At 37.7% G+C, this 12273-nt stretch overlaps 2 protein-coding genes across 2 annotated transcripts; one reads left to right on the top strand and one right to left on the bottom strand.

Moving 5' to 3' along the window:
* The first annotated feature begins 6102 nt into the window (after positions 1–6102).
* LOC113312553 (protein TIC 20-II, chloroplastic-like) lies at positions 6103–6906 on the top strand. The gene has a single exon (XM_026561296.1). It carries the CDS (start codon positions 6103–6105, stop codon positions 6904–6906), a length of 804 nt encoding a protein of 267 aa, XP_026417081.1.
* Positions 6907–9370: 2464 nt separating this feature from the next.
* On the bottom strand, positions 9371–12063 carry LOC113313375 (UPF0503 protein At3g09070, chloroplastic-like). The gene has a single exon (XM_026562132.1). It carries the CDS (start codon positions 11673–11675, stop codon positions 9537–9539), a length of 2139 nt encoding a protein of 712 aa, XP_026417917.1. The 5' UTR covers positions 11676–12063; the 3' UTR covers positions 9371–9536.
* Positions 12064–12273: the final 210 nt, after the last annotated feature.

Below are 12273 nucleotides of genomic sequence, written 5' to 3'. Positions count from 1 at the left end.
CTGTAGTTGATATTTGTATGCACTTGACCTGGATTTTTGCTATAGTTGATACTTTTTTTTTCTATAGTTGATATTTGTATGCACTTGATTGAAACCCTTTTATGTAGTGTGGTTTGAGCTCAAGCCTTTGGACAAAAGTTGGAAATGTACCTATTTTTCTCTCTATTTGATGCTTAATGATTCTTAAATCAACAAAATTACATTTTAGATGTTCACAAACCTTACATTTTAGAATTTTTTATGGCTTCCTAAATCAACAAAATTATCTCTTTTCGAGAGACTGAATTAGATATCACTTCTTCTAAAGTGTTGTAGTGATTGTGGAGTGGTCAAATCACATTTCATTCATGTACAGACTCAATTGCATGTACTGTGGCTACACCTGAAAGAATACACATCTCTTTTTCGCAAATTTCGATTGAACGAATGGAGTATAGCAGAGAATTGCTAGTATGACGTTTAGAGTGGTTGTACATTGACATTGTTTAACTGAGTTGTTTTGTTTCCCTTTCTATTTATAAATTACGATTAAATTGCTAGAACAAATGCTAAATGCAGACTTGCTTTTTGACATAAATTACGATTAACATAAATGTATGGTTTATCACATTGTAGACTTGCCTTTTGACAATGCGAGGATCCAGTTCAACACCTACTGCCTCTGTTTCTTCTAATAAGTGTCCACCTCGACCTCCACCTAATGCAAGTTCAGATGGAGGTGCAAATTCAGCTAGAGGTGCAAGTGCTGCTAAAGATGCTTGTGTTGCTGGAGATGCTAGTGCAGATGGAGATGCAACTGAAGCTGGCATAAAAGTGACAGAAACACATAGCAATAAGCGTAAAACCCCTGAAGATGCAACTGAAGATGACACAGAAGTGACAGAACCAAAGGGAAAGAAACGTTATGATGTGTGGAACCACTTTGATATGGACCCCAAGCCTTCGAAATATGCAAAATGTCGCCACTGTAAGACAAAGATTGCAGCTCAGGGTACGAAGTATGGGACAGGTGGTATGAATAATCATTTGAAGATATGTAAGCAGAAGACCAAGGAGGAAAAAGGACAGCAAACTCATGATTTTCAACCGGCTAGGCTAGGAGAAGAAGGAAAATTGGTTGCGGTAACTTTTAATCAAGATGCATGTACAAAGGCAGTGATTTTATTTGTGATTTTAGATGAGCAGCCGTTTAGAGTGGTTGAAGGAGAAGGGTTCAAGGAACTTTGTAGGGTACTTGAATCCAGATTCAAGATCCCTTCTCGTATGACCATTTCGCGGGGTGTATTAAATTTGTACGAAGCTGAAAAAGAGAAGATGAAGAACTACTTCAAGGAAAACAATGTGAGAGTTTGTCTCACCACTGACACATGGACCTCAAATGCCCAAAATAAAAGCTATATGGTTATAACTGCGCATTTTATTGATAAAGATTGGAAGCTGCACAAACTGGTAATCAACTTTTTCCAAATTTTAGGTCATTCAGGTGAGGTAATTGGGAAGATGTTAGAGGAATGTTTGTTAGATTGGGAACTTCCTGGGGTTTTTACTATTACGCTTGACAATGTTAGTGCTAATGATTTAGCTATTGATTATCTAAGGGAGGATGGTCATTTAAAGGAGAAAGTGATTAGTTCAAATGGTGTACTGAATATTAAGTTTATGCAAGTTAGATGTTCTGCTCATGTGCTTGCATTTGTTGTGAATGCTGGCTTGGGAGAGTATCACATGGCTATTAAGAGAGTAAGGGCAGTGGTGAAGCATGTGATGAGTTCTCCTGCTAGGTTGAGTAAGTTTATGGATTGTGCTAAACAAGAAAAGATATATTGCAGAAAAGGTTTAGTTGTAGATGTGGATACAAGATGGAATTCCACTTACATGATGTTGGAAGCTGCTTGTAGATATCAGAAAGCTTTTGAAAGGCTAGCACGGGAAGATAAGGCTTTCAAAAAGAAGTTTTGTTTCAACGAAAGATCCATCCCTCCTGTATTTTCTACTTCTACCGGTGCTAGTGACGATGTTGACATGGAAGAAGCTTGTACTCCTGCTCATAACAAAGGCAAGAAGAAGGCCCCTCCTCCGCCTCCTATACATGCTCCATATATAGAAGATTGGGCCAATGCAAGATCATTTGGAAAAAATTTAAAGGTATTCTATGATTTGACTGTCAAGTTTTCTTACTGTACTCGTGTTACTTCACATGAGTTCTTGTTTAACGTAAGTGTCATTCATAGAACAATGAACACATGGGTAAAAAGTTCAGATCCATTTCTCTCTGGTATGGGCACTAAAATGCTAGACAAGTTTAATAAGTATTGGGGAGGATATGAGAAAATGAACACTCTCATGTTCATTGCTGTTTTACTTGATCCACATGAGAAAATGAAAGGTTTAAATTTTATTCTTGATACTTTAGATATCACGGGTCCGTCATTACGTAAACACTTATCGACTTATGTGAGAACTGATTTTCAAGAACTTTTCGAAGAGTACAAGTGTCTCTATGCAAATGATGAAAACATGTCTAGTGCCACAAGTGATTTTAATAATGTTACTCAATCTTCTGGGGTTACTGATGATGAAGATTCCGCGTATGCTAGTCTTATAACAGAGAGAGCAAGAGAAGATGAGGAGGTGATAGACGCATTTATGTGTCTAATATAACCCAATTGTATATATTTTTAGTACCCATTTTTGTACTTATTATGGTATTTTATTTATTTGTAGGTGTTTTTAGAAGAATAAGGTTTTGCGGCGAAATTGGCTGAAAATGCGGCGTTTGGACCTCCGTTGATAGAGTACCGGAAGCACCTCAGAAATACCTCGGAGGAACCCCGAAAAAGTGCGGAAAATGTCCCAGAAAACTCACTATACAGACCCTCAATTTTGGATAAGGGGTAACCTAATTACTAAGGGGTGACCCATTTCCAGGCAGTTGTTAAAGGGACACCGGAGATGGATAGGGGGCATCTCTTCTTCACATTTCAAATGAAGTTTTGGCGGGAAAGTGAATTTGTTAACTGGCAGTTTTTGATCGGAATTTTTGAAGGAGCTATAGTGCGATTAAAGGGCTGGAAATGTTTGGGCTTACTCTATGGACTTATAGGAAGCTAACAGGGGTGATTTTAAGGGCCATAAGTGGCTGGAATGACCGGGAGAAGAAATCAAAGTCCAAACAGGACACGTATGTTGCTGTTCACGTTCAAATATTTTGGTGAGAAATTTTTGGGAGACTTTCACGCTGGATATACATGTATTTGGTCCTGTTCAAGTCCTAAGAATAGTTTGGTTGCTATTTCATAGCTAACAGCACGCGTAGAGAGTCACAGGAGAGATTTTCTCTCAACTACATGCGGAGAAGAATAAAAAGAATGGTCGCTGTTAGCAGAGATTTTTGGGGGATTTGAGGGATATATAAGAGTGGGTTCACGTCATAGAAAGGGGATGAAGAGTTTGGGGTCGAGCCAGAGCCAGGAGGAGCGAAGAAGAAGGAAAAACAGCAATGTTCACCTGCTGCTGCTGCTGCCATTAAAAAGCTTCAAGAACACGAAGAACAGACTCTCCAGGACAGTCTTTTTTTCAGCAGCTCCAGAACAGTCTTATTTTCAGCAGCTCAACAACAAAAGAGAGGTGTCACAGTTCGCTGCAGTTTTTTGTTGTCGTTCTTTTCTGGACGTGTTTTGTGAGTCTCAGAACTACTATTTTATAACTTTTGACTCTTTTAATCACACTTTGAGCTTTGAATTAATATGTTGAGTGTGTGATTGATATGAATAGCTAAACCCCAATACTGGGATGATGGAAGAAACCATTCTTTATGCATGAATAATTTTTATTTAATTCTTTTATGACTATTTGCATTATTATGAATTGAATTATGATTTTTCTTAATTATTTGTGATTTCATTTGATGGTTTATGCTTGGGACTAATCCTTTTGATAGACCATGCTTAATATTTACACTTAATATTTTTAAAATCTATTTTGGCAAATAAAGAGTCGATGTTTAGAAGCTATAACTGTTTAGAATAAATACATGAATCGCATGAGTATAAGAATTGGTGAAATCCTGAGTCCTAGTATCTCTTGATCCTGTGACAATTTTGTATATATTTTTGTTTTTAAGTCTATTCAAGTCCGAGCAACGAATCCGTATTTACCGCAATCTTAATATTACATCAGGAGGATGACAATGTTGAGGGGAAAACTGAGTTGGAGTTATATTTAGAGGAGAAACATGAACCGAGAATTAGCCCTACCGGTGTTCAGTTTGAAATTTTAGGTTGGTGGAGGACTAATAATACAAGGTATCCTGTATTATCACACATGGCGAGCGATATACTAGACATACCAGTCTCTTCTGTTGCCTCGGAATCTGCCTTTAGTACTGGAAGGCGAGTTATTGATTCATATCGAAGTTCACTGCTGCCTAAGACAGTTGAGGCGTTGATTTGCACGCAAAGCTGGTTACGGACACCGGTTGATCTTGATCCAAACGCCTTAGGAACTGATGATGCCGAAGATGTTTCAGGTATTTTCTCTACTTACTTTTGTAAAATTCTGATTTGTTATTTTCTCTACTCATTGTTTGTCACTTATTGATGTAATTTCTTGCAGAATTTTTAGGTTCTCTTGCAACTTCTAAGTTCATCCGCATTGACATAGATGATGAAGAAGAAGAAGATTCAACTTTGTTATCGTGAAGTTGATTATAAATGATTTAATGGGTTAGCGGTAAGTTTTTCTAGTAGCACTATGACACACAACAGTATGATCATCCAAAACACCACTTTATGTTGGGCTTGTGTACTGACTTGTTTTCCATATGCATATTCCTTTTAATGAACCTTAAACTTTATATCCTCTGAACTTCGTAGTGCCCTAAGGTATTGTGAATAGATATGTCTTTGATTTTTTATATTAAGTTGAGAAATACTTGCCTATAAATGTTGGTTAGCATCAGGTTATAGTTGTTAGTTACCTCAGTTTGACTAATCAGTAGCTGTTAATTGATTATTCATAGCTTTGACTAGGTAGTAGACTCTTGACATTGTTTCCCTGCGAAATCCCCATTATGCCAATGAAAATGATTTACACCTGGTAGTTCAACTAGGTTGGAAGTTTTGATTCTGGGTAGGCCGTATTATGTACTCTGAGTATGGTTGGGTTTGGTAGATCAATTAAAAGAGTGCAGAGAAGTGATCAGTCCTTGCTGCGAAAGACTTAATTTATCGACTGAAAATGGTTGGAAATATGTCGACCATGTGCTGCTGATCTTGTTTATTTTGCTTGGGAATGTTGTTATTTGTTATTGTTGTTATTGCTTGGGAATGTTGAAAATGATTTGTGAATCCACCATTTGTAGGCTCATCTCTGTTTGTTTAATCATTCGCAGGAGTTCCCGTGGAAGGAGGAGAGGTAGCTTGGGAGCCAGCAACTGCACTAGTTTTTTTCAATTAATATGTAATTAAAATATGTTTGGGGTTTTTCTTAGCTCGATACTACGAACCTCTATTATTTTTCAATTTCTCATAGCAGAATGAATCTTTTCACACTGATGAATTGTAGTTAATGAATGGTTAGGACTCTTAGGAGGATTATTCGAGTTAAAGCACTGACACATTATTGTTTATAAATCATTCGGTTAACCAAAAACCGTCTGGTTTTTAACAAAACCGAGTTAAACCAAATAAACCGAATAGGCTATACGGTTTCATTGGTTTTAATTATTGAAAAACCGAGTACATTGGTTTCGGTTTAGGTTTTGCCAAAAACCGATAAAAACCGAACCATGTGCAGCCCTAAATGTATGTGAGTGACCTGTGTTTGGTCTTGTAAATATTTTCCTCTTTAATATAACCTTTTCTTTTCAAAAAAATAAAAATAAATAAATATCTAGACCAAACTGCACAGGCACGCGTGACACTAGAGTTTGGGAAATTTGGGAGATTTCTAGAATGCGCGACTTAAGGTAATCACTAGTCGCCAGGTTCTTCCCCTCGGCCATTTTACAAGCACTACTTATTAAAAACCGACGGAGAAAATTAGGGCAAGACGAGAAACTGATACAAACCGAGAGAAAAAAAAAGAAGGAAGCAGAGAGAAATGACTTCTTCGTCGATTAATCTGCTTCGTCTTCCCTCGATCAAACCTTCTCCTCATAACTACCGTCAACCCTTTAGAAAACCCTTCTCCTCGAATTCATCACCTCATCTCAACCTGAGATCATCATCAAAAATAACGCCTAGGGCTTCTTCTTCCATTTCCAACCCTAATTCCCTAATCACTCTGCAACAAAAACCTCAATCTCTTTCTTTCAATCCCCTCAAAAAGCTTAACAAGAAGAAAAAGGAAACAATATGTATGGCATCATCACCATCTTCATCATCATCACCATCTTCATCGGGAACAATTCCTGCGAGAGATAGATTAGTTTCAGCACTTGTTTACTTAATCCCGTTTTTGAACGGATTGAATTACGGGACGTATCTATTCGCGAAATACCCGTTATTGGAATTAGCATTTGATCCAATTGTGCCATTGTTGAGTTTCTACAAATCAATACCAAGTGTTGGTTTATTTGCATTTCTTACTTTATATATTGGTATTGTGAGAGATAGAAATTTTAGCAGGTTTGTTAGGTTTAATTCATTGCAAGCAATGGTGATGGATTTTATGTTGGTTGTTCCATCTTTAGCCAGGACAATATTGGTGAATGCCGACCCGTTTGCTGAAGAGATTGGGTTGAAGTTTCAGTTGTTGAAAGTGAGTCATGATGTTACATTTATTGTCATTGTGCTTGCGTTTCTTTATGCATTTTCGCGTTGTGTTCTTGGTAGGATTCCTGAATTTCCAGGTATTACTAATGCTGTTGAATGGCAAATCTTTGCCGTGGATCGCCAACTGTGAGTTGAGAAGATGTTACCTAGAGACTCATCTGCATCATAGAGAATTCACATTACTATGGGTTACGCCTTTCGTCGAGCAATGGAGGCTGAAATGAAGAGTCCAAGACAGATATACACAGTAATACGTCTTAGCTTTATGATATTCATAACTTTGTACCTGGGTCCAACTATGTTTCCAATGAAGAAAATGAATCATTTCTTTTGTTGCTTTCAGAATGAGCTTCTGCATTATTTTGATCCCTTTTACTGTCATGTCTCATATGTGATCCAAGGAACAGAAATTTTGGCATCTGAAATTTCACCGACTTAGTGTATCTCTGAAGCCTACAGGTCTTGATTTTCTACTTCGTTAAATTTGTTTTTGAAATGAATTTGTTTTGATGGCCCCTACTGTATGCGGGTGGTCAATTTTTGCTAATTTTGATGTTTGTCAGATATTCTAGCTTTAGGGGTTTCAAGTAATTTTTGGCAAGTTTAGTTTTGATGGTCTACAGTGTTCTACTTGGTTCTTACCATCATCAGCAGTTCAGGAAGACCCCATTGCAATAGGTTTCTGAAATTTTGATTTGTTTATTAGTCTATTCATGATCCTTTGTATTTGTTTTTTGCGTTTTAACTAGTAGACTAGAAATTCAGTAACCTTGCAGTTTTTGGATTCTAAATTGAATATTGGTGATGAGTTTGATATGCATTCCCATTCTTGCATGATGTATATCACAAGGCTGTTAGATTGGCAAAATTGCACTTTGTAGGCATGAGATGTTTTCTGGTGTCAGAGTTTTGGTCCAAGGAACTTTATCCGGGGACTGGGTAGAACCTAAACCTGAGTTGCGATTTTGGTTCGCTGGATTCGTGCGAATAGAAACTAAGAATTGGTAATTGTTTAGGTCCATGTATCAATGGTAACAATTTTTGAATTCCAGTGAATTTATTTTGATGGCCTTACTGTATGCATGTAACTTACCATGATTAGTTTTTGCTAAATTTTGATGTTTGTGATTATCAAATATGTTCAGGGATTTCAAGTAATTTTTGGCAAGTTTGTTTTTGATGGTCTGTTTGCAATGTTGTTCTTAATTCTTATATCAAGAATAATTTAGGAAAACCCCATTGGCCATTGCAATAGGTTTATTAAAATTCTGAGTATTGGGTAGTGAGACCTCGAAGAAATGTGTTCCCTGAGGAATTTTATTCATGACCTTTTGTATTTGGTACTTGTATTTAAACTAGTACTCCTTGGTATGCAACTTTGGATTTGAAATTGAACATTGCTGATATTGCATGCCCTTGTATTCCATCATGTATCATGATGCTGTTAGACTGGCAAAATTGCATTTTATAGGCTTGAGATGTTTTTGGGTTCAGAGTGGTGGTCTGAAGAACTTTTCCGGGGACTGGGTAGTACCTAAACCTGTTCGGGATTTGGTTCTCTGCATTCATTCAAATAGAAACTAAGAATGGTAATTGTTTGGGTCTATGCATCATGGTAACAATCTTTTGGTTGTTTTGAGAAGAAATTTTGGACCATCAATCTGTTGACAGGTACATTTCAATTGTTACAAAATATAGAAACTAAACTAGGTTTATCATTGAACTTTAGCAATTTCTTATTGAAATTGCTTAACTCAAGAGGATAGAAGCCACATCTCTAGCTCTGTTAGGAAACACTGGAAGCGTTGCAACATGACCGCCAATCGGTGATTGTCCCAACTTCTATTTGCCAATTCTCTTGAACTTTTACTGAACTACACTTTCTCCAGGAGCAGTAAATCCTTAAATTGTCGGTTACCCTGAAGCTATTAGGGAACTATAGATTTACATCCAGAAAAGAATCTGCATCTTCCGGCTGAATGTTTCAGATAGCCGCTAATGATTCTGCTATTAGGTTCACTGTGAATATCTAAAAAACATCAGAAGAGCAAATGGGTGATTATGTTAAACCCGAACATACCAGAGCTGAGTCTGCGCCAGAGATTCCTCAAGGCACATCAGTGGACTGGAGACCTTTAGAAAATATAGAAAAGTAAGGACTCGCTAGAATCTCAATGTACAGATAGTAACTGCAAATCCAAATTCTGAACATTGTACTCTACAGAGAACTAGTCAAGAGAAACCATACACAAAATGTCAGTTATAACCACAAGCAGCACCTGGGTTACCGACATTATTTGATCATTTCAGTTCCTGTAAATCACAGCTTTAGCTGTACATTTTAGAATCTGGACACCAAGTGTTTGATTTAGGCATGGTTTGTATAGAGGTATCAAAATGTACTGAAGTGCAAAAGTTACAAGAGTTGACTAATTTGCATAATTCTCCGCGGCAAGCTTATCCAGCAGATAGTTCAACCAGCAGATAAAATCACTAACCACTACATAAAATCTAATCAGCAGACAGTTCAACCAGGAAAAAAATATAACTCTAGGAAGAACACCAAGAACAAAAGGTGGAATGAACAGAATAACAGAAGGATATAGGGAAATTCTGATGTTATTATTACTTGGAGAATTAATGAAGATGCAACAACATCACATAGGCCCTAAAAATCATGTACTTTTATCTTACCGACAACAACAAATAAATACGCTGGAAGATTTCCTAAACAAGTAAGAACGGAAACCAGGTTCTTCCTCAGTACAGCCTAAGAACACTCTTCGCAATAGAATGTGAATTATTTGGCTTGCTCTTCACTGAGCCATTCCTCCTGCTTCCCCTCAACGGAGTTAAGTAGAACCTTAGGAGTCCGTTATCAACATTGCTTGGAGAATATCTGGCACTCCGATTTCGTTCTAACATGAACTCTTCTTTTCGCTTTTTACTATGCCCATTGGTCTCGGCACTACTCTTCCTTCTACTCCCAAACAGACCACCATTGTTAGATGACGAATGCCTCCAGCTCACGCTGCTATTACTACGGAAGGAATTCCTGTTATAACCCATTCTGGCTTCTTCATTTATATCCCTCCTCAGCTCAGGCCAAGATTCTGAAAACGAGCGGTCGACCACATTCCCTCTACAGTATCTCTCTTCTTCATCTTTGTTACCCCCTTTTCTATGTATAAACCCCCAAATGCTCCAAGCCTTGCTCCACCGACGAGACTTCTTTGCCCCTTTTCGATGATCTCCAGCAACGTCTCTGAATGACGAGTCAAAGCTCTCAGACCTATCGTCTCTAAGAGAATTCGAAGTAGATTCCCTCGAATCTCTGTCCAACTTGGTTACATTGAAATAATCAATATTAGCAGGAGAGACCTTAGAATTCGAAACAAACTTCATTTCATCAACCTCTGCAACCATTTTTCTAACAGAGTTGGAACGATCGAGACTCTTTCTTTTCAAGGAATCCGCATAATAATCTTTCGTCTGAAATGATCCACCAGGATATGCCATTGTAATGTCGTCAGTGAAGGGTTCTTCCACAGGAATTTGATTATCTATGCGATGAACAGGTGCAGGAGCATCTTCAGTAACTGAAACCATAGGCGGAATCCTTGGAAACATTCTCCCCATGAGATACCCATCCCAGGATGCTCTGGGTTCATCCCAAGAGTGTCGAGGATCATCAAACGACATTCGACCAGCATCTAGAGACATCCTCCCAGCGTCCAGCGACATTCGTCCAGCATCCAGAGACATTCGACCCGCATCAAGTGACATTCTACCAGCATCAAGTGAGAACCTAGGATCAGTATCACAAGATCTCCTTCCAAACCCATAATCAGCAATCTCTGACTGAGTCTCCCTAAACCTCCTACCAGCTCTAGTCTCAACTCGCATTGAAGCTGAATTTCTTCCATTTTCACGCTTCTTCATCTTCTGCTTCTTCCTCCATTTCTGCAGTTTCTTACTAAACACTGAAGCTGCTAACCAAAAACTTCCTGCTATCTCCTTTAAATCTCTCCCACTTGGTGGTTTCTTGCACTGCGATTCGAGATTTATATGATCCTTCATTGTCTTCACTTCTTCTACTAGTATTTCATCTTCAACTACTACTTCTTCCTCTTCTTTTTCTTCTTCTATTTCTACTACTTCTTCAATTTCACCCACTCTCTCTTCGACCACAATCGGAACCGCTTGAGCTGTAACCACAACATTTTCCGAAAATCCCCTAATTTCCTCCTCAATTTCTTCCTCTTCTTCAACTGGTACTGATTCTACTTCTTCCTCCTCCTCCTCTTCTTCTTCTTCTTCCTCTTCTTCTTCCTTTGATTCAAATACAGGCTCTTCGATACCACCACCCGAAAATCCCCCTAAATTTCTTGAATCAACATCAATATTGTCACAACCCAGAACCTCATTATTGGAAATTACTGATGATTGTGCCCCTTTTTGTTCATGATTATTATAATTACTGTCGAGATGAAAAAGAGATGAAAGAGTATTTCTAACCCTAACATCACAGGACTTCCTTTGAGGTTCTATAATTACACCAGAAAATCTCTCCCCTCTACCCCCAGAAAATGATTTACTTTTCCTAAGCTCAGGAAAAAATGAAGAAGAAGAAGAAGCCCCACCCCCAGCATTAGAATAAAAAGAAGGTTTATTGTGATTTTGATTGTTACCTCTGAAAATGGCTTTGAGTGCAGAAGTAGTAGCAGTTTTAAGACGGTTATTATTTGGGTTAGGGTTTTGATTTGCTGGATCTAAACCAGCTAATCTTTCTCTTAAACATGATGCACAAAATCCTGTTACTGGTTCATCTGGATGACGATCACATATTGATAATCTATATGCTGGAACTGCTGGTGGTTCAAGATTATTCATTTGCATAACACTGAAAATGCTAATGCAGCTAATGAAGATGATGATGCTAATGGTACAATGTGCACCTTCTTCTTACCAATTTTAATGGTTTTGTTCATATTCCATCAGTGAGCAAACATTTCTAGTGAGTGATTGAGCGATGAGAAGGAATTCAAGGAAAGGGGGGGTTAGGGTTTGATTGAAACACTTACAGAGATGATGATCAAGGAAATGAAGAACAAAAACCCTAGAGAAACCCCTCAATCTTGAGTTGCAGAGAATAACAAGGAGGAAGAAAGAAAGAAAGACAATTTCTCTTTGGGGGAGTTAAGAATTTTTGGTGCTTTTTCTTTCTTTGTTTCTTTTAAGTTTGTTTTCTTTCTATTTCTCTTCTTTTTTTGTTGTTCCTGTTTTTTCACTCTCTTCTCTCTCTTTCTTTTTCTTTTAATTTTGTGTTTTTTTTTTTCTTACTTACTTTTCGTCTCTCTCTTCTTCAACACCAACGTCTCATTTTCTAGTAAAGTAAAAAAAATAAATGATAGTAAAAGCAAAAGTAATTATACTTCCTTTTCTTTTTTTTCTTCCTCTTTCTTATTTTTGCAACACTTTTTTGATGAATTTGTGG

Source organism: Papaver somniferum, chromosome 9 (genome assembly GCF_003573695.1).
Source record: "Papaver somniferum cultivar HN1 chromosome 9, ASM357369v1, whole genome shotgun sequence".
Lineage (NCBI taxonomy): Eukaryota > Viridiplantae > Streptophyta > Magnoliopsida > Ranunculales > Papaveraceae > Papaver > Papaver somniferum.
The sequence above is the reverse complement of the archived record's forward strand: the minus strand, read 5'-3'. Positions and strand labels throughout refer to the sequence as shown.